The sequence below is a fragment of the Armigeres subalbatus genome, chromosome 1, assembly GCF_024139115.2.
Source record: "Armigeres subalbatus isolate Guangzhou_Male chromosome 1, GZ_Asu_2, whole genome shotgun sequence".
Taxonomy (NCBI): domain Eukaryota; kingdom Metazoa; phylum Arthropoda; class Insecta; order Diptera; family Culicidae; genus Armigeres; species Armigeres subalbatus.
In genome coordinates this window covers 313508146-313534760 of record NC_085139.1, presented here as the reverse complement: position 1 = coordinate 313534760, position 26615 = coordinate 313508146, and the positions used below count along the sequence as shown (strand labels likewise).

The 26615-nt window shown below is 43.1% G+C and overlaps 2 protein-coding genes across 2 annotated transcripts; both read left to right on the top strand.

Moving 5' to 3' along the window:
* The first annotated feature begins 1818 nt into the window (after nucleotides 1-1818).
* Nucleotides 1819-5384, top strand: LOC134207930 (protein stoned-A). The gene is made up of 3 exons (XM_062684007.1): nucleotides 1819-1976; nucleotides 2939-4008; nucleotides 4066-5384. The coding sequence occupies exons 2-3, from the start codon at nucleotides 2967-2969 to the stop codon at nucleotides 5382-5384; spliced, it is 2361 nt and encodes a 786-aa protein (XP_062539991.1). The 5' UTR covers nucleotides 1819-1976; nucleotides 2939-2966.
* A 4-nt stretch (nucleotides 5385-5388) lies between these two features.
* LOC134207929 (protein stoned-B) lies at nucleotides 5389-13198 on the top strand. The gene is made up of 6 exons (XM_062684006.1): nucleotides 5389-7464; nucleotides 7520-7745; nucleotides 9687-10448; nucleotides 10500-10920; nucleotides 10980-11372; nucleotides 11438-13198. Exons 1-6 carry the CDS (start codon nucleotides 5389-5391, stop codon nucleotides 11574-11576), a joined length of 4017 nt encoding a protein of 1338 aa, XP_062539990.1. The 3' UTR covers nucleotides 11577-13198.
* The last annotated feature ends 13417 nt before the right edge of the window (nucleotides 13199-26615 follow it).

Sequence of the window (26615 nt, the reverse complement as noted above, 5' to 3'; positions counted from 1 at the left end):
AGCTGATAAGAATGGTATCGGAACTGAGCTCATCAAGATGGGCCCGGAAAAGCTAGCCACTTGCCTGCACAAATTGATTGTCAGGATCTGGGAAACTGAACAGCTACCGGATGAGTAGAAGGAAGGGGTTATATGCCCCATCTACAAGAAAGGCGACAAGCTGGAGTGTGAGAACTTTCGAGCGATCACCATCCGTCTGTCACCAGACGTGGGAAGTTATCAAGCCAGTTCGTTTGAATCGCGCCGGGGACTAAGACAAGGTGATGGACTTTCGTACCTGTTGTTCAACATTGCGCTAGAAGGTGTCATGCGGAGAGCCGGACGCAACAGCCGGGGTACGATTTTCAACAGATCCAGTCAATTTATTAGTTTCGCGGATGACATGGACATTGTAAGAATTCGTCTACCTTGGATCCTTGCTTATACCAATGTTAGTCGTGAAAGTCCAGAAGAAACTGCGGTCAAAAAAGATTCACCACCGCACCAAATGTGTCATGCACAAGACGCTGATAAGACCGGTAGTCCTCTACGGACATGAAACATGGACAATGCTCGAGAAGGACTTGCAAGCACTCGGCTGAACGGACTGATCCGGATTTAGGTCACTGATCACTAGCTGAAACACTTCACTGGGGGATTTCGGTCGAGGAGAGATAGAACACTTCACTGCGTACTGTTCAAACGATCGCGTGTATTCGGTGCAGAGGAACGGTAACTAACTGGTTGGTCATCAAGATATGTAATGCAGAGTGGCTATTTCGGGGTTTTTCTATTGATTACTGGCTATTGTGTGTCGTGTGGGAATATCGTTTGAAGCTTGAGAATGGAGTGTAGGGTGCCAAGTGCGTTATGGACTTACAATTAATTGGGTGTAGTGTTTATTAATTTTCATACTCTAATGCGGTGAACGCAACACCTAGGATAAGTAAACTAAATAAATGAAAATGAACGATACTGACATTCCATCGCAACCTACTGCGATTGAATTTCAAATTTGTGCACATCTAGGTGCACATTAACTTTGAAACATGCTCACACGTCACTTCTTATTGAATTTTAAGTATTCTTATATTGTTTATTATTTTAAATTGATTTATTAGGTAATTTTAGTTTTTATTATTTAACTATTGATACATAGCCGCTGTTACCCACAGATTCAAGATAATTATATTCTCCACAAAGACTATCCCAAGAAATTTTAATTTTCATGTTTTGAAAAGTAATGTGGACGGTTAATTGAAAACTACAAAATTCATGGCTGACCTTTTAATTGCTGTGCTGATTGGCACCCCTACTCAACGTTTTATTTACCACCCACACGCGAAGCCAGCAGTGCACTTTTCAATATGACGTCACAGAAACGGTGCACCCCCCGAGTGTGTGCAGGAATGTCACATCCTTCCCACGCGTGCTTGATGACAGCCAACGTGCACACGGCCGTTCCGATTCGGCCGAAAAGCAGCTGTGCAGAGGGGTTCTTGATGACGTTGCTGGTGGTAGTGCTGGCGAGTTATGCAATCCTCGGCACGTTCGTGGTAGCGTACAACAATAATCATGGCGGCCGCACATGCGCTTCGGCGCGAATCAATAGTCAAATCGAGGGTGCTCGCCGTTGGTTCACACTTGGGTGGCACTAGGCCAAGTTTGATGTGTTTTCCGGTGGATTCGAGGGGTCATAGCAATCTTAACAGGCTAAGTTTAGCTTCGCATAATCAATTATATCCAAATTTTATTGAGTTTCATTCAGAAATTCCAAAATTTCCGCAAAAAAGCCAGTTGACCAAATCGACATTCGGAAAATCGATCCATTTGCCCTGTTGGCCTGTTTTCCCACCCCGATCGACATAGCTGAACGACTTCAGAAGTGAAAAATTTTCGGTGGGTGTTGGGAGTTTGCAGAAAACGACCCTCGTGAAAAACCGTGAAAATTCTGCAGCAAAAATCATCGAAATCACTTGATGACTTTGCAAAGAGACGTAAGTATCCTGTGGCAAGCGAACGTGATACATTCTGACCGGGAGTGAATACTAATAGTCGGGAAAATTGTGTTTTTCAAAAATCTCCACGAAGCACCATTCATAGACGGTTGCCTATTCTGCAGAAGAAATCAATTTAGTGAGATTTTTTTTTCGCAAGAACAAACGCCTGCTGGTCATCGATAGAATATCGCTTTGTGAAATGCGATAGAGAACAGCCTGCTTGGATAAGATTTCAAATAGTGTCGTTTGCCAAAGTTCGAGACCGATTTGCCATGGATAAAAATCGATAATCTTCCAAGTGCTTACTCATTTTCTTGGTCGTCCCAATGGCAGAAGAATTTTCCCAGTCCCATTGTTCACGCGTATGAGAACGGAAATATGCCCCCCGGATGCGGTTTTGTGTGTCCAAAAATAGTGCTCTCCACAACCAGGGTAATAATTGATGCTTAACAACGCGAGAGAAATCTGATTCGATTGGGGTGGCTGGCTGCATATAATGGACAAAGCGGAAGTACAATTACCTTTAGAGTGGATGTGGTGGAGAAAAAGTTGAACCCATCCGTTGGTTCAGATGAAATTAGATGCTTGTGTAGTTGTAGTTGTTTGCATCATACTTATGTTCTTTCGTCGACTTTTTTCTTTCCTTTTGAACGGGGGGTGGCGCAGCATGTTTCTTGGGCGTTATTATTTTTACTTCAATCCCTTCCTCGAAACGACCTTGAACCACTTTTTATGGAATTTGTAAACATTGTTAACTTAGTTACTCCCGTGATTAAATCAGATGTAGCGTAGCTTGGGCACAGAACCTGCTGCATTAGAAGTTATGTCGACTCATTGAGCATTTCTCAATATGCGAATTTAAGTTAGGTGCCGTTAGATTCGAAGTAGAAATGTTTTAAAGCCGATTTGAGTACTCAACTCAATGACTAATTATCAAATATCGTGTGTTCCATCCGTAGATGCTTCGATGTCTCGTTAGTGTAGATAATGCTTAAGCTACCCAAAGGATTAAAGAAAAAGAAGAAAGGCAAAAAGTCTAAAAAAGATAAAGAGCTCTTCACCGAGGAAGAGCTCGAACAGTACCGCCGGGAGCACCAGAACCAGGCGTCGTCGGCACTCAACTCGGCTGCTCCGTCGGACAGCGAAGACCAACCGGGAGAAAAGTCCGAAAACGACGAAGAATGGTCTAAATTTGCAGCACTTACCACTGGTATCGATACGGTTCTAAAGAAAACTCAAGAAGACCTCGACCGTATAAAAGAGAAATCGTTCTTCCAAAAGGTTCCCACAAAAGTCGAGCTTGAAGCGAAGGAGAGAGAGGAACAACTCAAGCGTGAACAGGAGGACAAAGAGCGAGCAGAAGCGGCAGCTAAGGAGGCCGAAGAGAAGAGAGCCGCCGAAGAGCTCATCAACGCCGTTGTTGAGCTCTCGGATTCCGAGTCCAACTCCGAAGTTGAGGAGGACATTTTTGACACCAACTACACCGATGCTATAGCAAAGGGAGAGCTACCAATCGCCTATGTACCGGAGTCCCCCGAACTAGAAGAATTCGAAGGACCGGATCCGTTCGACACCTCTTACGCAGAAAAGGTCATCAAAGGGCCTGAAGTCTCGAAGCGAGGCAAAAAGATAGTTAATATCGGTGCAGCTGTTGAAGTACTAACTGGACGAGTAGAGAGCGTTTCCTCGAGGAAATCGATTCGTCGCCCACGTCGAGGGCCACAAAATCTACTACTAGAGAGCTTCGACGAAGGCCAACCGGACGGAGAAGAGGCGAAACCCAGCGAAGAAACCGTTGAGCAGCCTATTTTCAGTCTATTAGACGATCCAGCAGAGCTTCCAAGTGACGCGCCAATCGATCTTAGCGTTTCGCTCCATCTAGCACTTCAGAAGGAACAGGAAGCCAAAAAAGAACAGGAACCAGAGGAGCCCGAACTAAATCTTGACGAATTTGACGATCTAAAAACACGTGAGTCCGTAGTTAAAGGTGACGATTTTGAATTACTCGTAGGTGAATCCGATCTTGGAGGTAAGTTCCGTACCTAATCTCTTTGAAATTTCCCATTTTAAAATCGCATCATTGCAGGTGCTAAGAAACCATCTCGGCCACCGCCACCTCGTCCAACCGCTGGCCCACGCATCCCAGAAGTCGTAGGTTTAGTCAACGAAGACGATTTTGAGCTTGAATCGGACGATCCGTTCGATACCGGTTTCGTTGAACGGGTTCTACCAGCGACTGCCAAGGAGGACGACGATTTTGATCCCCGCGCGGAAGAAGACGACGACGACGACTTCGATCCACGCGCAGAAGAAGAACCGTTACCTGCTGCACAAATCCGAGTCAAGACTCCGGACCTCTTTTCGTCCGAAGAGCACGCTTCCCTTCAAGTTTCTGCAAAGCTCACCAAGGATCTACTTTCGGGAAGCACATCGGATCTAACGGGAATCGTTCAAACTCCTTTGGAAGTTTCAGCAGTTGCAGCGGATTCTGCCGCATTCGTTGATCCATTCGATACTTCAGCCGTTTCCTCGATCGTTGCGCCGGGTAAAACTGAACTCAAATTTCTCGAGGAGGAATTATTGGCCGAGCAGTCGGGTACTCTAAAACATTCTTTGAGTGATCCAGATTTTGATCCTCGTGCGGACAGTGAGCCATCGAAACAGGAAGAGGACGACTTTGCTGCCATTGCCCAGCGCAAATCCTCGCTCAGCTTACAGATCAACGGAGCGGCTGCTAAAAACAAGACCGTAGTCTTTGCCGTTCCTACACCAGATTTGCTGAAGATCGACGGTGATCAATCTTTGAACAAAAAGCCCTTAACGCCGTATTACAATCGGGAAAGCTCTATTCAGGAGTCGGAAGATCCCTTCGATACTTCTTTCGTTCCGAGCATCGCACCAACTCAGTTGGAGATAAACCTTATCGAGCAAGAGTTAAACAACGCGACGCTAAAGCACAGCGTGTCCGATCCGGATTTTGATCCGAGGGCGATCACTCCAGTTGAGGTTCCAGCAGCTGTCAGTCAACCAAAATCTGATCTACTTGGAGTTTCTGACGATTACAACCAGAAGGTTCTGACTCCAGCGAAGGAAGCGGAACCGGCAGAGATCGATCCTTTCGACACTTCGATTGCGGTCAACATCCAGCCGGGTCGTGCCGAATTAAAACTCTTGGAGGACGAACTTATTCCAGCGAATCCAGCGGTAGCTAGTTCAAGTCAAGACATCCTATCCGATTCGCAAGACACAGGTTCCATCTTTGTAAAGGTGCTCACTCCCCAGCCGAGTAACTCAATTGACGAGACTGACGTAGATCCGTTCGATACATCGTTCGCAAACGACTTGGGTCCAGGCAAGACTGAAATCAAACTACTAGAGAACGAACTTTTCAATAGCAACAACTAGAAAGATGGCGAATCCCTTCTTAATGGACGACGAGCCGATGGGTGGCTCTGAACCAGTTTCGAACCCATTTCTCTTTGGTGATGACGCACAAGATGAAGACGATGGCGCGACGGGGGTGGATGACAATCCATTCTTGGCGCAGGCCAGCAATCCGTTCGCAGATTTTGGTGGAGAGGCGGACGAACCGGCTGCAGCTGATACAGCACCTATCATGAACGATCTGTTTGGGACTGCGGGAGTCAACGCGGTGGTCACGACCGGTGCCGAAATATTCGGAGTGTCCGAGACGGTTATGTCGCAGAGTTCCCTCTTCCAGCCACCAGAACATCCAAACGGTGGTGCCAATTTCTTCGATACTACAATCAACGAAGACGACGATCTGGTTATTCCAAAGCCAACGCATTTACAACTTGGGCCGCACACGAACAGCAATCTAATGGACGACTCGTTGATGAATGCCTATTCCAGTGAAGAGGAACTGAAACAAACCAAAGATAACCAAAAGGCTCCCCCGCCTAGGCCGATCCCTCCATCGCAGGCAACGCAGCAACTGATCAGCTCAATCGCGGACCAGCTTGATCAAACTAGCACAAATCTACTCCGACAGATCCCGGCTACCAGAACGCCCAGTCCGGTGTCCATGAGAGATCTACACTCTCCTAGTCCAACACCCGATTTTGGCGATCTGTTATCCGTTGGAGAGCAGTTCAAAACCGAGCAACAAAATCAACAAGACGATCTGTTCGGCACTGGTATGCCACCGGTCACAGGTAATGATAATCCATTTGCTGAACCCGCAGTTCCAATCGCTGCAAAACCCGAAGTTCCGAAGCCTCCGCGCCCAAGACCACCTCCACCGCGCCCAGTTCCTCCCAGAAGCTCACTCGCCTCATCGCCAGTCACAGCTCCTCCTCCAGTTCCACAACCGGCCGTTGCTCCTGCCGCTCACCCTCAACAGGACGCGGACCTGTTTGATCTTTTCGGTCCAGCTCCGACGAAAACGGCACCTCCAAAACCTCCAGCACCAAAAACCAAAGAAGACATCTTATCCCTCTTTTCAACGCCAGCACCTGCAGCCGCACCAGCTCCAGAGCCTAAGCAAACCGATCTCCTAAGTGGTGACTTTGACGATATTTTCGGAGGTCCTACGGAACCCACCACAGCTGAAACCTTCGTCCCTAATCTATCGGAGAATTTGGTCCAATCTCAAATACCGACCACCGCTCCCGCACCAGCACCCGTTGAGGTACTACCACCCGAGCCAGAACTCGTGGAACCATCAATTGAACACCCGGTTGTGGAACCATCACCGGAAATAGTCCTGGAGGCTCCTCCACCTTCCGATGACTTCATTTCTCGCTCCGAAGCATCTTCAGATTTCAGTCCAACTGGGTCCAACATTACTTCCGGAAACATTCCCAGCTCTGTGTCTGGCAGCATCGTAAACATCGCCGCAGTAGAAAAGGTTGATGAACTGCAGGAGCTGGAGCCCGAATCAATGGCAGACTACCCGGCACCTCCACCGGTAGAAGAACAAGAATTTCCGATGGAGTACAATCACGTGGATGCTGTACCAGTGAGTACTGTGGCGGCTCAACTGTTCTACAGTGAACCCGAGACAACCATCGCACCGGTCGCCACAGAAACCATCAATCCGTTTGCGATGGACGATGACACTGAATCATATGTGCCAAGTGTAGAGCCGATCGTCACCACCACGGCTCCCATGGATTACGCCAACGAACTGTTCGGGAATACGACCAACAATAATATGACGAGTACGGTTACGGTTACAGGGCCAGATCCGTTGGACAACTTCGCACCCGCTCAGCAACGCCAGGAACCAGATGCGTTCGATTCGTTCGCCGCCAAGTTCGAACTGAAGACCAGTAAGAGCGGAACGAACATTTTCCTGGAAGGAGATCTTGGAAACGGCACCTCGGAGGACGCTTTCGGGACAGTGGATGCGTGGGGTGCCGGTGACTTTGGAGGTGGTAGCCAGTTTGAGGACAGCGGAGATGGTTTCGGTAATGAAGGTGACGATCCGTTCCTGTCGATGCAAGCTCCGCCGGTTCCGGAGGTGAGTAGCACCGCGTGATGGGTTGGGATTGAGATAATGAGAGTTATTTTTGCAGGGAACTCCGTTTGGACGGTCGCACTCGCGAGATTCGGACGAAGGAAACCAGTTCAATGTGGTGATTCGACCGAAGGAAGGTTTGGAGTCCGTGTTAGCTCCTGCTTTGGCACCACCGCCGAAAAGTCCGCAGACTGCTTCTATTTATTCGGGTGATTCGTCGCCGCGGGTGAATCCGTTCGATAGGGCCGACGACGGGGAGGCTACACTGGCAGCACTGCCAGATGGTGAGTATTGAACTTGACGGAGAAGGGTCGTTTGGCTGAAACTTATTCGGTCGAAAACCATTTGGCGGACGTCCACTAGGCCGAATGTTTTTGGCCGAACAAATCACTAGGTCGAAACATGTCTGGCCGTAGTGGACATACGGTTGAAAATGCCGTTGGACCGAACTGATCATTTTACTGAAAAGGTCGCTTGACCGCCTGACCGAATAGGTCATTAGGCCAAAAATGCCGTTTGGCTAAAATGGTCGTTTGATGGAAAGGGGAATTTGGACGAAAATGTCGTTTTACCAAATAGGTTGTTTGGGTGAAATGCCGTTTAGTTGAAATGGTTGATTGGCAAAAAAAGGCTCTTTGACCAAAAATGTCATTTGGCCGAACGGACGGCAAAAAAAGGCTCTTTGACCAAAAATGTCATTTGGCCGAACGGAAGAACTACTTGGAATGCAAACATATTTCAAGAAGGGGTCACAAAATGTGTGTAATGTGCATTCTCCAATAACTGTCTCTATTACGGAGGTTGATCCGCAGTCCTTGACTCTTAGGAGTTCGTAGACTATCTGGAACTCACGACAACAACAAAAACTACATGAAATACAAACATATACCACGAAGTGATCACACAACTTGTGTATTCTTCAATAACTGTCTCCATTACGGAGGTTGATCCACAGACCTTGAATCTATGGAGTTTGTAGACTACCTGGAGCCCACTACATCAACAAGAACTACTTGGCATACGAACATATACCAAGAAGGGGTCACAAAACTTGCGCATTCTTCAATAACTGTCTCCATTACGGAGGTTGATCCGTAGTCCTTGGCTCTATGGAGTTCGTAGACTACCTGGAACTAGTGACAAGAACTACATGAAATACAAGTATATACCAAGAAGGGGTCACACAACTTGTTTATTCTTCAATAAATGCCTCCGTTACGGAGGTTGAACCACAGACATAAAATCTATGGAGCTCGTAGACTACCTGGAGCGCACGACAACAACAAGAACTAATTGGAATACAAATATTTATCTAGAAGGGGTCACATAACTTGTTTGTTCTTCTATAGCTGCCTCCATTATGGAGATTGATCCACAGACCTTGAATCTATGGATTTTGTAGCCTACCTGGAACCAATGACAACAACAAGAACTACTAAAAATACAAATATATATCAAGAAGACGTCACACAACTTGTTTATTCTTCATTAACTGACTCCATTACGGAGGTTGATCCGCAGTCCTTGACTCTTAGGAGTTCGTAGACTACCTGGAACTCACGACAACAACAAAAACTACATGAAATACAAACATATACCAAGAAGGGGTCACAAAACTTGCGCATTATTCAATAACTGTCTCCATTACGGAGGTTACGGATCAACCTCCGTAATGGAGTCAGTTATTGAAGAATGTCCTTGGCTCTATGGAGTTCGTAGACTACCTGAAACAAGTGACAACAACAAGAACTACAAACATACTGAAATACAAACATATACCAAGAAGGGATCACAAAACTTGTTTATTCTTCAATAACTGCCTCCATCACGAAGATTGATCCACAGACCTTGAAAATCTATGGAGCTCGTAGACTACCTGGAGCCCACGACAACAACAAGAACTACTTGGAATACAAATATATACCAAGAAGACGTCACACAACTGGTTTATTCTTCATTAACTGACTCCATTACGGAGGTTGATCAACAGATCTTGAATCTATGGAGGTCATAGACCTCTACTACTTGGCATAAAAAGAGCGTAAAAAGAAGTTTCACAGAAACCCTTTTGATCAAACGTACAATTTGACCAAATGGTCGTCGGCTAGAAGGCTTTCGGCCCAACGTATTATTCGGCCAAGTGGCGTTCGGCTGAAAGGATTTTTAAACTCAGCATGCTGTAGTATGAATCCGTTCAATCATTTCTTTTAATTATCGATTTCTAGAAACTCCCCAACTTCAGCGAACTGATTCGCAGGAGACTCCGCCGACTCCCCTGTTCGATGAAGACGTTTCGCAACCTCTGGAAGATTTCCCGCGGGTTATCTACCACGGCGGTGGTTGGGAGATGCAGCTGCGTCAACCGAACAAGAAGAAGATCACCGGACAGCGGTTCTGGAAGAAGATCTACATTCGACTCGTCTTCCAAGGGGACAACCCGGTGCTGCAGCTGTACAACGCCGAAAAGGATAAGGATCCCTTCCAAGAGTTGCCACTGCAGGCGTGCTACTCGGTGTCGGAAATAGGGGCGCAGCAGTACGATAACTTCGGTAAGATCTTCACCATCAAGTTGCAGTATGTGTTTTACAAGGAGCGTCCGGGTGTGAGGCCCGGGCAGGTGACCAAGGCGGAACGATTGACGAACAAGCTCAGCCAGTTTGCTGCCTACGCTATCCAGGGTGACTATCAAGGGGTCAAAGAACTGGGAAGTGATCTGAAGAAACTGGGACTGCCGGTGGAGCATGCCCCTCAGGTATCGCAACTGTTCAAGATGGGGTCGATGAACTATGAAGACATGAAGCAGTTCTCGGTTTGCATCGAGGAGGCGTTGTTCAAGATGAGTGTGCACCGAGACCGAGCGTTGACCTACAAAATGGAGGAAGTGCAAGTGACGGCAGTTGATGAGCTGTACGTAGAACAGGATGCAGAGGGTCACGTCCATAAACAGATTGCACGGGTTCGGCTGTTTTTCTTAGCATTCCTATCAGGTGAGTTTGCAAAAGGTGGTAGAAAACAGTCAACTGACGTTTTATTTTTAGGAATGCCGGACATTGAGCTTGGAGTGAACGACCTGTGGCGACAGGGTAAAGAAGTGGTAGGTCGGCACGATATCATACCGGTTGTTACCGAGGAATGGATTCGTCTGGAAGGGGTCGAGTTCCACGGATGTGTTCAACAGGACGAATACGAGAGGAGTCGAACGATCAAATTTAAGCCTCCAGACGCGTGCTATATCGAGTTGATGCGCTTCCGAATCCGGCCGCCGAAGAATCGGGAGCTTCCGTTGCAGTTAAAGGCCACGTGGTGCGTGACAGGGAACAAGGTGGAGCTGAGGGCTGACGTTTTGGTTCCCGGTTTTGCGTCCCGAAAGCTGGGCCAGATCCCATGCGAGGATGTTTCTATTCGGTTCCCCATTCCGGAGTGTTGGATTTATCTATTTAGAGTGGAGAAGCATTTCCGGTAAGTTGGCGATTCCTTGATTTAGAAGTCAATGAAGACTGAGAGATGTTTTTCGGTAGGTATGGATCGGTGAAGTCGGCTCATCGTCGCACGGGTAAGATAAAGGGCATTGAGCGGTTCTTGGGTACGGTGGAGACTTTACAGGAGTCCCTTATTGAGGTGACCTCCGGACAGGCAAAGTATGAACACAACCACAGAGCGATCGTGTGGCGATGTTCTCGGTTGCCTAAGGAAGGACAAGGAGCTTACACGACGCATCAGCTTGTTTGCCGGATGGCGCTGACCAGTTTCGACCAGATTCCTGAACAACTTGCTCCATACGCGTACGTAGAATTCACGATGCCGGCAACGCAGGCCTCCCACACAACGGTGCGGTCGATAAGTGTTCAAGAATCGGAGAGTGATGAACCTCCGGAGAAATACGTTCGGTATCTGGCTAGACATGAATATAGGTGAGCAAGTAGAGGATTGAGACGTAATTCATCAGTCTATAGCGAACTGTTTCTTGCATTTTCAGGGTCGGAATCGAACATACTACGGGTGATTCAGTAAATCCTTACTTGGCGGCTACGGCAGTTTCGAAACCGATTCAGGAAGAACAACCGATGGCAACGACTCCTATCGCTCCCAGTGATTCGGACTCAGATTCTAATTAGGGAGAAGAACGGTAAGTGGACGGGTGACAGTAGAAGAATGGTAGGCAACCGTTTCCATGATTATGTAGACCAGGCGGTTGATGTAAAGTAAGACACTGCTTTCAATACAAGGCGCAGCTTGAGTATTACAAAAATGAATAAATTATGCAACATTTAATCTAAAAATGGTAAATAAACCAAACACTGTGACAGACAAAACAAAAATATACTTAGGTGTTATTAAAATTATATTAGTTTGACAATAAAGCGTATTGATTGAGCGTAATAATTAGGCTTATGAGAAACAAATGACGATAAGTATTATCATTAGCAACTAAACTTGGTTTCATTTGGCGTAATTATATTCGGTGCATGCGTTTCCTTGTTAGATTTTTGTCCAACGATTCAGTGTTATCATATTAATCCTATTTGCTTGTATATATTAAATTCCCAACGAATATCTGCAATTGGACTCTAGTCATTAGTTGAATAGCAATTCTTGATCTTTCAATATCCAACAACCAAACCAAATGAAAAATGTAATATTAACTCTAGAGTACACACAATTGGAAGAAAGACATCAAATCTATAGCGAAACAAGTAATGTATGTTATTGTAACCATTATGCTCGAGCTGATGTTGAACAGTTATGGTATACAAAGCCAACAAATCAATACTCACGGCAATATTTGGTTGAGATTATTAGGAACTTCTGAAAAACTCGTGAGAAAAATGCAGATCAAAATGAGAAATCCGTAAACTCCACTCCGTATCGCCGTTGATTCTGCTTTTTTGCGGTTCAATCACCAACATATCAGTAGCGACAAGCAAATCAGTTTCCCGGGAAATTAATTAATCCTCTTTCAATCAAAATCGTTTCGCAAACGAACGAAGCCAAACCGTCTCGTGTGCTGTGATGTCGGGAACGAATTAGCAATTCAGATGATGACGGTTGATTCTCCGTTCGTTTTACAGTTTTCATCTGTTTTGTCCCTATGTTAGTAGCAATAATAAGTGACCATAGCAGATCGGAAATAGAAGGAAGTATATACTGTTAGCATTTATTGTACATGTGTTATCAAAGAAAACCTAAATATTACTAAAAGCTAAAATCTAAAAACTACAGTATTGATGATCATGTGAAGCCAAGCATGCATTGTTGATTTATTGAAGATTACGGAAAACACCTAAAAATGCTCTACCGAAACAGTGGAAGACCATGATATTTGATTAAGTGTAAAGCAGGTTATTAATTGAGAAGTTTAAAGCAAAAACAGAAAATTAATGTAACAGGTTATAAGTTATGGTGGAATGAATATACAAAAATTACAAAACTCACTCTAAAATTAATCGTTATAAATTTAATGAAAAAAAAAAATAACCACAAGAAAACTGAACTTGCGATAAGGCCCAAACTGAGTCGAAAACCAAAGCAACAAACTTCAAATGATGTTAGCAAACACGAGCGGGAATGCAAACTGACAGTAAGAAAATATTGTAACAATAGGACATGTAGATCCACATACTTGACTTGAAGCTAATCCAAAGAACACTAATGGAAACATAATATTGAAAATATACCAATATATACATACTACCGTGAGAAGCGATAATAAAAAGAAAGAGATCAAGTGGAAAGATGATGGTTTAGGCTTGTTTTTATTTGAATTGAGAACGTTATAACTAAGGAAGTGTTGCGTTGCGTTGTAACGGAGTATTTCGTAGATTGCATACTGATAGCTGTCATGTAAATCTTTCACTTTCATACTCCAATTGTTTATGGGTTACTATTTGGGATTTAACAGCACCCAATTGGAGGACAAAAATGATAAAGCATGAAAGCCACCATTGCCGGCAACGCCCATCTTCTCCGTTACTAGGGAAGGGAAGGAAATGATGATATGACATCTACTTAACGAGAGGCCAGCAACTCACCGACGCCCTCATAAATGTCAATGAGTTGATTGGTAGGAAATATAGTTTAGGAATATCATCATAAGCAAATGATATTATAAGTGGTAACAATCGATGGGAGTGGCATTGCTAAGAAATTTAGGTCACTCCATTGTTGATTTCCCTGGGATGAGGCGAAGCTATTATACTTGCCCTGGCTAATCAGCCTAGGTTTAAGCGCCGTTGTTCGCTCTCTGAAACGGAAAAGAAATGTAATTTATATTAAATATATTTATCCCCTATTTATTTCCAGTTGAAACTAATAAGCCATATAAGTAAAAATAATCCTGCAATCCCAAACTCGCAATAACATGAAATGTCTTATGCTCATATTGCAGAGGTATTTCCAAAACCCAATGTTCGATTGCAAAAAAAAAATCACCATCCACCTACCTATCAAGGTTTTTTAATACCTCCGGAACGCAATGGCCGACTGAACCAATTTTCAATAGCAAAAAATTAGGAAGGATTCTGCTTTGAATGCAACCTGTTGCAAGCAAATCGGATAAGGCTAAGTTCAAAAAAGCGTGTCACACATTTTTTTGTACATACACACATATATACTACATACATACACACACACACATACAGACATCACCTCAATTCATCGAGCTGAGTCGATTGGTATATCCGAGCCTTCTATCAAAAGTTCGGTTTTGAAGTGATCCTATAGCCTTTACGTATACTTAGTAATACGCGAAAGGCAAAAACAATGACACTACTATAGTTTAAAGGAAAAACGGTTCACATCCGGTTGAGATCTTGATAAAACATAATTTCCGTAGCAGACACGCACATACAAAGTTTGATTGTGATTAGTTTGTTCAGCTGAGTCGATTAATACTCGACTCTGCGAGCTTCGGATCAAAAGTCTATTTTTAAACCGATCTTAGAATCCTTCTTAGACTGTGAACCATTCCACCGATTCGTTTAACTTTTAGTTAAAACTTAACAGTTCGGTGGTTATTTCTCCGTGGTTAAAAATAACCCTGCTCCGGAGCATGGTTAGATTTGACAGTTAGATAGTTAAACTTTGTTCGCGATAAAATTGGCGCCAACTCTATTTTGTTCCAAATAACTATCAATCTGTTAAAATTCAAATGGGTCGGTCTCGGGGTAAAATTTTAACTACGATGGGAAAATGACCATCGGACTGTCAAATTTTAACTAAAAGTTAAACGAATAGCTGGAATGGTTCACAGCCTTAGGATGTTACATAGCATAGCATAGTTACGGTGTACTTCGTAGATTATGACTTCCTTGAGCGGCTTCGAGTATCCGGCGGCTGGCCCTTAATAGTGGCCACGTATGGGTTTGCTGGTTGAGCGATGCGAGAAGGACAACATGGCTCCGGATTATCGTTCCGGCTGGTAATGCGTCCGAGTCCGCTAAGGTGACCGAAGATGCGATATAAGGATTGATTGTCGTCTCCAATTTGGCCCACGTGTCAGTCCGAGCAGAAAATATTTCCAAGATGGCGTAAGATTAACGACTTCTTCAAGATTGATGCCTTCTGTTCCTCAATGCCATCCAAAATGGCGGTGTGGAGCACTGCGTAGGCCCAATGGACCTTCACAAGAGTAATTAGTACCCAATTATGTAATTTTTACACACTCTATTACTTTTACCACACAAGTACACATTCACCTCTATTAAATAATATAAATAAATGAATTACCTTAGCTTGTTTTATATGGTTTTGCTTTGATGTCACTTTCTCAAGGCCTATAATTTCTATTAAATTAAGCACATGGTTAGGCTTAGCTAATTTACCAACTTTACATTTTTCTTACACAAGCCGTATTAATAACAGATAAGAATTCAACTTTTTTTTTAATCTGTACTGTATAAGTTTTATTGTTTTAACAGTAACAAAAGACGAAACACAATATAATATACACTTTTTTTCTTAAAATATGTTTTCCAACAATAAAAGTATGAACAAAGATGTTTAAGTACAAGATAGTCCACTCTTCAATACCCCGTACATGTCATTGGCGAAATCATTTTTATTGAATGCAGTGCCAACTGGTGGTGGAAAGTCGGAACATCACAGCAAAAATGAACAAGTAGACTCTGATTATTAATTGTTTTCAAATTGTCACTGCGCCCTTTAAAACTCATTTGGGCAATCATGTTGACAGCCGAAGGTGTGGAGAGACGAGCGGTAGGAATAGTGAAACATGATGAAAGGCTTTGTGTTAGATAAATACTGATTGGGAGTAAATAGTTGTGGAAAATTAGGATCGCGAGGGCCCTGCTATAGCAGTGGTCAAGACTAACACCAAGTGTGACAGTATTTCGACGTCCGTGTACCACCTTGTGAAGCTTTTGGTACAGACTAGGATCAGCTCTGAAGCCCCGGAAGTACTGATGAAGAAGTGCCCCGGAATCCCTGTATGATTCGTATCCCTAACAATTGCATACTCGTTCCAATACATGCTTTTCTAATACAAATAAAGAAACGTATAATCTTGTTTCATGTTTGTTCTATTTAAATTATCTAAAGTATGGGTCCTGTGTTGGTCCGGTTGAGCTAGCCAAATCTGCAATTGCATGTACCGAAAGATTAAATTTTTGTTTATTAACTTAATTAGGCAGTAAATCTTTTCAGTGAAGGCTGCCGGTATGATACTGGATCTATTTTGTTTGCTGCTGGGTGCCGGCAACGGCGGGTAGGATACCAGCCACTGTAAGTGATTTTTTGGAAATCATTACGGAATTACGCGAACGATAACGATAAATAAGGAAAAATGAGTTGTTAAGAAATCTGTCTACCTGCATTCGTTCATATTTATTTTAATCGTTACTTAACCAAAGAAAAGCGCGAAAAATTAAATTGGCTAGAATTAATGGACCATACATAATAATAATAAAATAATAATAATGACGTATAACATTTCATTTTCTTTTGATTGTTTTGGAAGCAACAATGAGCTTGGATGCGTTGATATGGATGAAATCAACGATGCTCTTCCACGCGTTGCTGTGATTAAATAGTTTGACCGCCATCCGTTATAGCGCTTTAGTCGTGTTCGCCTGTTTTTAGCAAGAGTGCGCTATATTGTTAACCTTCTGTCTGTGCTCAAAAAAACTTACGTTGTCTGTGCTCTGGGGTCAAATTGACCCCAAATTGAATTTGCTATAACTTTTATAATGTTTGGCCAATTTTGGATTTTTGGGGGTGTTTCGAAAGATAATTTAATCATCTTTCAGGTCGTTATCAAAGATTTACTATTGGTGGGCGGATACATCGCGGGGAGGCGTTTTAGTGAACAAGGGTACAAAAACTGTGATTATTTATGATTACAGTCAAACCTCCATGAGTCGATGTTCTATGACTCGATATCGACTCATGGAAGCAAATTATTCCATATCTAAAAATATTTTCTGGGTTATGGTCCCTCCAAAGAGCTTTCCAAAGATTTCCTAATCCACATCTCAATATTTCCATGAGTCGAAGGTCCCTTCAATATCGACTCATGGAGGTTTGACTGTATTTTACCTATATCCGAAAATCCTACCCATTTTGAACTGCACCTTTTTTAAAAAGATCATGCAGGAAGGCATGTGCTTTGGCATGAGGCGTTGATATGTTTAGAACTCGGCCACCAGGTGGTGGTATATTTGAATTCATTATTTTAGACTACTCAAGATATTCCGATATATAAAATTCTCCTCAGTGTGAATATTCTTATAGCTCAAATTTAAAAATTGGAAGAAGTGCTCATTATATTGAGCACCGCTTTGTAGTGCTAGACATCCTGAACAATGTTACCGAATACAACTTGGGTTTAGGTATAAGGGATCTCAAGCTAAAGCAATATTTCTTATATGCAAGAATATTGCAAGTACACTAGGGCCGCCTATTTGTAAATTTCTTAATTATTTATTCCGTCACATGACAGTCCATTCCCACCAGACGAACTTTGTTAAAGACGTCATCTCTACAAATTTCAAATTTGTGCAATAAGAATATTTACAATGGAGAAAATTCCATATATCGGAATTACTTGAGTAGTCTAAAATAATGAATTCAAATATACCGCCACCTAGCGACCAAGCTCTAAATTAATCAATGCCTCATGTTGAAGCACACGCCTTCTTGCATAACCTTTTTGAAAAGGTGCAGTTCAAAATGGGTAGGATTTTCAAAATAAGTAATATAAGCATAAAAAACCCAAATTAATCCACCTAGCGGTGACGATGCCTTTCTCGATTAAATCAAGATATACTGAAGGTGGTAACTTCGTTTTTTTCCAATTCCTATCTACCAAAAATGTTGGCAATTTTGTTTTTCTGTAAAATAAAATATAATACATTATGTTATAATCAAGTTATGACGATCGTGAAATTTTCTTTCATCTATTTTTGACAGAGAAAGTATTTCAAGTATTGTTATTTGTAACACATATTGATATAATTGTTATGACTAACTGGTCGGGTTGATATATAACATCATGGGTCTCCAAGACTTCTATAAAAGGTTCGATTTCGGAGTGAAATGTACACGAACATTTTGAAAATTAAGCCAATAATTCTCAAGGCCGACTAGAATATGACGTCAAATACATTTAAAATTATTCAACCAACCCCCCATTCGCCAAGGCCCCGATGCCATTTTTGAACGATTCCTAAATATAAATAGAAGACTAACAAAAATCATTTTCGCATTTTATTTATAGAACTTTTATTGATTCAACATAGAATCAGTTTAATATTATGGACTTCCTAATTTTCAGGACAACTCCAATTATAAAGCTGATTCTCGGCTCTTTAGTGTTAATAGGCTTGAGCTTTCTTGAATATCGACCCTACATGGGAACAATCCCGAGAAAAGTTTTCCTATTTTAAAGACGAAAATGCTCCGATGACAATCCGTAACTACGAAATAAGCAAGGATAGCGTTGGGCCGAGCCCAACACAATGCCTAAATTGGATTGCTTCGCAAAGGTGTATAAGAGTAAGACTGTACAGATAGAAAAAAATAGATCCTTTCTACTGATTACACCTGTTGGAGTGAATCCAGTTGGGCTATATAACTGGTAGTTTAGTTTTCTCAAATTTATGCAGATCTCTCTTCAGTTTAGGCAGATGATGTTTTCATCACTTAGGAGATCATCTTGACCATTGTAAATTAGTACTGGCGGTGCCAGAGTTGTGATAATGTTCGTTCACCAGCAATTTTGACGTAATTAGTTCATTCATAATTTGGCCAGTATAGAAGTTAAACAAAACCCTATTTTGACGCTGAAATTAAGACAGCAACCAAGAAATTCCCCTAATCTCGACATTATAATCCATATTTGGTGCAAAAATTCCTCGAAAAAAAATCTTGGAATATTCATTTTGGTGTTATTTCATAAATTTATCAAGAAATGCTTCGGAAAGACTTCCAGGAAATATTTAACATGATTCTATATGCAATACTCCCATAGGAATTAATTCGGTAAGCCATACACATATTTCTATCTTCAACTTTTCATTAAAAATTATTTCAGGAATGCATTTTAAAATTCCAACAGGACTTCTTTAGAAATATTCTTCGCAAATGAATTCAGAAATTGTTATCGGAAGTTCACTAACTTCCGGAAAATTTCTTCTGAAATTTCTATAGGAAAACAAAATCTTCTGGAAATTCGTTCAGAAATTCTAAGGATTTTTAACGGAAATCTTTCAAAAAGTCCTTTTGTAACTTTTTCAGAAATTCCTACAGGAATTCCTTAAGAAATAATTTCATTAATTCCCAGAGCGATCGCTACAGCGAAAATTATATATTTTTTTAATTTATCCAGCTGAATTCTCTCCAAATAGAAATGATTTTTTTAGGAATGGATGAAAAAATGTCAAGACGAAATTCTATAAATATACGAACGAATTACAAAAGGAATTTCTAAAGGATTTTTGTAAAACAATTTGCGAAATTCTTAGTCTTCCGGGATTCGCATGGTCCTGGAGCGGTCACGCAGTTCCGCCTCTGTTGTAAACAACACGCGAACTGCGAGTGCGAGTCCTGGAAGGTTGAATTTCTTCAAGAATTCTTTGGATATTCAGCTAAGAGTTCTCCTCCAGAGATTTCTTTGGAGAATCCAGAGTATTCTTGGGAAATTCCTCCAGATATTCATTTGAAAGTCTAATAATTTGGAAATTCTCTTAGAACTTTCTTCAGAACTGCCTCCAGCATATTTATTTTAGAAAACCTTAGGGAGTTTTATATGGATTTCTTAGAATTTTCAGAGGATTTCCCGTAGAATCTTTCGAAGAATCTTCTGGAGAAATTCACAAAGGATGTTGAAAGGATGGAAGAATGTTCAATGGAAATTATTTGGAACTCCTGGTGGAGCTCCCGAAAGTATTTCTGAAGGAATTTACAAATGATTTTTAGAAAGATTTTCCAAAGAAAAACCCGAACGGATTTTCTAAAAGTATTCCTAAAGGAATTTCTGAGAAAATTTCTAAAGAAATTTTGGATGAAGTTTCTAAAAGAATTCCTTGTGGAACTTCCGGATGAATTCCTGAAGGGATTTTTGAAAAAAAAAATACAATGGAAGGTTTAATGGAATGCCTAGCTTCTCCAGATATTTCTTCGAGAATTACGTCAGGATTTCATCCAGGAAAATTTCATTTTTTCATCTGTGTGTTCTATATTTATAGCACTAGGTAGTTAGAATTAAATGAGGTAAAAATCATTAATGAATTAAAAATCACAGATACTCCAATTGAAATTAAAAGTGCACTTTTAAATAAAATCCGTAGTTTTCCGCAGAAATATTGAAATTTCCGTAGTTTTTACCTACGGATCCATAGATCCGTAGAAAGCACTCAATTCCGTAAATCTACGGAAATTTCCGTAGATCTGGCATCGCTGCTGCTCAATGCTCGTAGTCCCGATTATATGGGAAAAACCCAAATTTATCCACCAGTGGTGATTATGCCTTTCTCGATTCAATGTGTTGAATTCGAATTAGTATGGTAAATGCAACGTAAATTGCCTACATTTTGGCGGTTAAAAGCTTTGATGCGATTATATCACGCTACTTAAGAATTACTCAACTATGAGAGTAATGGATTGCGTCACGGCTAAATTGATTAATGACTTAAAGTGTGCATGTAAACAGCGTATTTGTTAAACCGAATGACTTATTAACAAACAAAAACAATAGTGTCCAACTAGGAAAGTTTCTCCGTCGAATGAAACTAGTTGCACTCGAATTGGTCAAGCCCTTCTATATGAAACGTGTTTAACATTAAAAAATTCCCGCTACACACATCCACACACACACACACACACACACACACACACACACACACACACACACACACACACACACACACACACACACACACACACACACACACACACACACACACACACACACACACACACACACACACACACACAGGCGGACATTTACTCAGTTTTTCGAGCTGAGTCGATTGGTATATAATACTATGGGTCTCCGAGCCTTCTATCAAAATTTGGCTTTTGGAGTGAAATTATAGCCTTCTGGTACAACTTTGTTGTACCAGAGTTAAGTCTAAGTACATGAAAATCGTGTGAGTTTTTGCGGTTGAAAAAGTGACCATACATACCCACAAACATACACACTCACACACATACACACACACAGACATTACCTCGATTCATCAAACTGAGTCGAATGATATAAGAAACTTTACTATCAGATGTTCCTGTAAAAGTTCGTTTTCAGAGTGAAATGATAGCCTTTCGGTACAACTTTGTTGTACGAGAAAGGCAAAAACACTGTTCAAGCTTTTTTACAAAAACCCCTCCCCGCGATGTACCCGTTCATCTTCGGCAACGACCTGAAAGATGATTAAATTATTTTTCAAAACAGCCCAAAAAATTCAAAATTGGCCAAACATTGAAACAGTTATAGCAATTTCAATTTGGGGTCAATTTGACCCCAGAGCACAGACAACGTGAGTTTTTTTAAAAAAGTACATTGTAGCGCATATTTTCAAGATTTTTCAAGCACACCTATGAGACAGATCTCGGAGAGTTTTACCAAACTACCAAAAATTAGGAGAATCGGTTGAAAACTAAACAAATGGCAGCCACTCAAAGTGGCCTGGGGTCATATTGACCCCAGAGCACAGACAAAAGGTTAATATATAGAGTAGAGTGGGGCACACGAATTCTATCCCCGTGTACAATAACACTGCTTTCCAGGCGGGCCCTGTCGCGCTCGGTTCCGCCCACAAGCACGTACTTTGTCTTTGACGCATTCACCACCAGTCCAACTTTTGTTGCTTCACTTTTCAGGCGGGTGTACATTTCTGCCACCTTTGCAAATGTTCGGCCGACAATGTCCATGTCATCCGCGAAACAAATAAATTAATTGCAGATCTGTTGCAATATGTTACACCCGGCTTTCCGTATGACACCTTCTAGCGCAATGTTGAACAACAGGCCTTAGTCCCTGGTGCGATTCGAGCGAACTGGAGTGTTCGCGCGAAATCTTCACACAGTTTTGCACACCATCCACCGTTGCTTTGATCAGTCTGCTAATCTTCCCAGGAAAGCTGTTCACGTCCATAATTTTGCATAGCTCTACGTGGTCTATACTGTTGGATGCCACCTTGACATCAATGAAAAGATGTGGTATTCACGGCATTTTTGAAAGATTTGTCGTACAGTAAAGATCTGGTCCGTTGTCGAGCGGCCGTCAAAGAAGCCGGCTTGATAAGTTCCCACAATTTCATTTACTATTGGGGCACACGACGGGAGATCATCTGGGATATCACTTTGTAGACGGCATTAAGGTCTGAGTTAAGCTCTCTCGCGGTAGAGCGCTATTTTCGTACTAAAATGTCTATAACTCGGAACTGGGAACGAATTTCGCTTATCCCAACTGACAATCTCTTTGAAATTTATCAAGGAATGTTCCTACAAAATTTCATGGACCTACTATTTCCCAAATTTGAATTAAGCTCTAAATACTGAAAAATTGTACAACTGAAATTTTCGCTTCTCAGTACCTCTCTCCGATGATTTGAGGCACAAAGGAACCGAATTTCGCAAAACCCAACTGACAAAAGTTTTGAATTTTTCCGACGATCATTTTGATGTAATAAAAAGTATATGTCACCGCAATAAATTTTGGAGGAAGCTCTTTTTACTTCAACCAAGTTTTTTAAATTCCATACAAAAGTTACCATTTCGGGAGAACAGCCAACAGCATATTTTCTTGTGGCGCACGGCAGGAAAGGAGCGATGAGAGCGATAGAAAGTCCGTCAACTTTGTATCTAGCGTGACACTAGAAAAAAGCGTATTCCTATTTGTGAACACGAGGATACCAAATATATAAATTGAAATCAAATATAGGAATGAGATAAGATAAACAATTGAAAATAAATAAGATAAGTAAGACAAATAAAACAAATAAGACAAATAAAGCAAATAAGACAAATTCCGTCGGAAGTTCCTACAAGAATTCCTTCGAAAGTTCCTCCAGAAATTCCTCCGGAAGTTCCTCCAGAAATTCCTCCGGAAGTTCCTCCAGAAATTCCTCCGGAAAATCCTTCAGAAATTCCTTCGGAAGTTCCTTCAGGAATTCCTTCGAAAGTTCCTCCAAGAATTCATTCGGAAGTTCCTCCAGAAATTCTTTCGGAAGTTCCTCCAGAAATTCCTTCGCAAGATCCTCCAGGAATTCCTTCGGAAGTTCCTCCAGGAATTCCTTCAGAAGTTCTTCCAGGAATTTCTTCGGAAGTTCCTCCAGAAATTCCTTCGGAAGTTCCTCCAGGAATTCCTTCGGAAGTTCCTCCAGGAATTCCTTCGGAAGTTCCTCCAGGAATTCCTTCGGAAGTTCCTCCAGGAATTCCTTCGAAAGTCCCTCCAGGAATTCTTTCGCAAGTTCCCCCGGGAATTCCTACGGAAGATCCACCGGGAATTCCTCCGGAAGTTCCCCCGGGAATTTCTCCGGAAGTTCCCCCGGGAATTCCTCTGGAAGTTCCCAGAATTCCTCTGAAGTTCCCCAGGAATTCCTCCGAAGTTCCCTGAATTCCTCTGAAGTTCCCTGGAATTCCTCCGAAGTTCCCTGAATTCCTCCGAAGTTCCCAGGAATTCCTCCGCAAGTTCCCTGGAATTCCTCCGCAAGTTCCCTGGAATTCCTCCGCAAGTTCCCCTTGGAATCCCTCCGCAAGTTCCCTGAAATTCCTCCGGAAGTTCCCTGGAATTCCTCCGAAGTTCCCCTGGAATTCCTCCGAAGTTCCCTGAATTCCTCCGAAGTTCCCAGAATTCCTCCGAAGTTCCTGAATTCCTCCGAAGTTCCCTGAATTCCTCCGAAGTTCCCCTGAATTCCTCCGAAGTTCCCCGAATTCCTCCGAAGTTCCCCAGGAATTCCTCCGGAAGTTCCCCAGAATTCCTCCGAAGTTCCCTGAATTCCTCCGAAGTTCCCTGGAATTCCTCCGAAGTTCCCCAGGAATTCCTCCGAAGTTCCCAGGAATTCCTCCGAAGTTCCCAATTCCTCCGAAGTTCCCTGGAATTCCTCCGAAAGTTCCTCCAGAATTCCTCCGAAGTTCCTCCGGGAATTCCTCCGAAGTTCCTCCGAATTCCTCCGAAGTTCCTCCTGGAATTCCTCCGGAAGTTCCTCCGGAATTCCTCCTGAGGTTCCCTGAATTCCTCCGAAGTTCCCTGGAATTCCTCCGGAAGTTCCCTGGAATTCCTCCGGAAGTTCCCTGGAATTCCTCCGGAAGTTCCCTGGAATTCCTCCGGAAGTTCCCTGGGAATTCCTCCGGAAGTTCCCCTGGAAGTCCTCCGAAGTCCTCCGAAGTTCCCTGGGAAGTCCTCCGAAGTTCCCCTGAAGTCCTCCGGAAGTTCCCCTGAAGTCCTCCGGAAGTTCCCCAGGAAGTCCTCCGGAAGTTCCCCAGGAATTCCTCCGGAAGTTCCCTGGAATTCCTCCGGAAGTTCCCAGAATTCCTCCGAAGTTCCCTGAATTCCTCCGAAGTTCCCCTGAATTCCTCCGAAGTTCCCTGAATTCCTCCGAAGTTCCCTGAATTCCTCCGAAGTTCCCCTGAATTCCTCCGAAGTTCCCTGAATTCCTCCGAAGTTCCCCTGGAATTCCTCCGAAGTTCCCTGAATTCCTCCGAAGTTCCCTGAATTCCTCCGAAGTTCCCCAGGAATTCCTCCGAAGTTCCCTGAATTCCTCCGGAAGTTCCCCAGAATTCCTCCGGAAGTTCCCCAGGAATTCCTCCAGAAGTTCCCCTGAATTCCTCCAGAAGTTCCCCAGGAATTCCTCCAGAAGTTCCCCAGGAATTCTTCCAGAAGTTCCCAGGAATTCCTCCGAAGTTCCCTGAATTCCTCCGAAGTTCCTGGAATTTTCCGAAGTTCCCCAGAATTTTCCGGAAGTTCCTTTGGGAATTCCTCCGGAAGTTCCATTGGGAATTCCTCTGGAAATTCCTTTGGGAATTCCTCCGGAAGTTCCTTCAGCAATTCCTCCGGAAGTTCCTTCGAATTCCTCCGAAGTTCCTTCGAATTCCTCCGAAGTTCCTTCGGGAATTCCTCCGGAAGTTCCTTCGAGAATTCCTCCGAAGTTCCTTCGAATTCCTCCGGAAGTTCCTTCAATTCCTCCGGAAGTTCCTTCAATTCCTCCGGAAGTTCCTTCAGAATTCCTCCGGAAGTTCCTTCGAATTCCTCCGGAAGTTCCTTCGAATTCCTCCGGAAGTTCCTTCGAAATTCCTCCGGAAGTTCCTTCGAATTCCTCCGAAGTTCCTTCGAAATTCCTCCGGAAGTTCCTTCGAATTCCTCCGGAAGTTCCTTCGGGAATTCCTCCGAAGTTCCTTCGAATTCCTCCGGAAGTTCCTTCAGAATTCCTCCGAAGTTCCTTCTGGAATTCCTCCGGAAGTTCCTTCGAATTCCTCCGGAAGTTCCTTCAGGAATTCCTCCGGAAGTTCCTTCAGGAATTCCTCCGGAAGTTCCTTCAGAATTCCTCCGGAAGTTCCTTCAAATTCCTCCGAAGTTCCTTCGGGAATTCCTCCGGAAGTTTTTTCGGGAATTCCTCCGGAAGTTCCTTCGGGAATTCCTCCGGAAGTTCCTTCGGGAATTCCTCCGGCAGTTCCTTCGGGAATTCCTCAAGAAATTTCTTCAGGAGTTCCACCGGAAGTTCCTTCGGGAATTCCTCCGCAAGTTCCTTCGGGAATTCCTCCGGAAGTTCCTTCGAGAATTCCTCCGGAAGTTCCTTCGGGAATTCCTCCGCAAGCAAGTTCCTTCGGAAATTCCTACTGAAGTTCCTTCGGGAATTCCTCTGGAAGTTCCTTCGGGAATTCCTCAAGAAATTTCTTCAGGAGTTCCACCGGAAGTTCCTTCGGGAATTCCTCCGCAAGTTCCTTCGGGAATTCCTCCGGAAGTTCCTTCGAGAATTCCTCCGGAAGTTCCTTCGGGAATTCCTCCGGAAGTTCCTCCGGGAATTCCTCCGAAGTTCCTTCGAATTCCTCCGAAGTTCCTTCGAATTCCTCCGAAGTTCCTTCTGAATTCCTCCGAAGTTCCTTCAAATTCCTCCGAAGTTCCTTCGAATTCCTCCGGAAGTTCCTTCAAATTCCTCCGAAGTTCCTTCTGAATTCCTCCGGAAGTTCCTTCGAAATTCCTCCGGAAGTTCCTTCGAAATTCCTCCGGAAGTTCCTTCGGAATTCCTCCGGAAGTTCCTTCAAATTCCTCCGAAGTTCCTTCGAAATTCCTCCGAAGTTCCTTCGGGAATTCCTCCGGAAGTTCCTTCAAATTCCTCCGGAAGTTCCTTCAGAATTCCTCCGGAAGTTCCTTCGAATTCCTCCGGAAGTTCCTTCAGAATTCCTCCGAAGTTCCTTCGAAATTCCTCCGGAAGTTCCTTCGGGAATTCCTCCGGAAGTTCCTTCGAATTCCTCCGGAAGTTCCTTCGAATTCCTCCGGAAGTTCCTTCGAATTCCTCCGGAAGTTCCTTCGAATTCCTCCGGAAGTTCCTTCGAATTCCTCCGAAGTTCCTTCAGAATTCCTCCGGAAGTTCCTTCAATTCCTCCGGAAGTTCCTTCAGAATTCCTCCAGAAGTTCCTTCGGAATTCCTCCGGAAGTTCCTTCGAATTCCTCCGAAGTTCCTTCGAATTCCTCCGGAAGT

Excerpts from the sequence above, each read along its gene's own strand:
- LOC134207930 (XM_062684007.1), top strand. The coding sequence starts at position 2,967 with ATGCTTAAGCTACCCAAAGGATTAAAGAAAAAGAAGAAAGGCAAAAAG. Across the intron at positions 4,009-4,065 it reads AGGTGAATCCGATCTTGGAG|GTGCTAAGAAACCATCTCGG; the intron begins GTAAGTTCCGTA and ends GCATCATTGCAG.
- LOC134207929 (XM_062684006.1), top strand. The coding sequence starts at position 5,389 with ATGGCGAATCCCTTCTTAATGGACGACGAGCCGATGGGTGGCTCTGAA. Across the intron at positions 7,465-7,519 it reads AAGCTCCGCCGGTTCCGGAG|GGAACTCCGTTTGGACGGTC; the intron begins GTGAGTAGCACC and ends TTATTTTTGCAG. Across the intron at positions 7,746-9,686 it reads ACTGGCAGCACTGCCAGATG|AAACTCCCCAACTTCAGCGA; the intron begins GTGAGTATTGAA and ends ATCGATTTCTAG.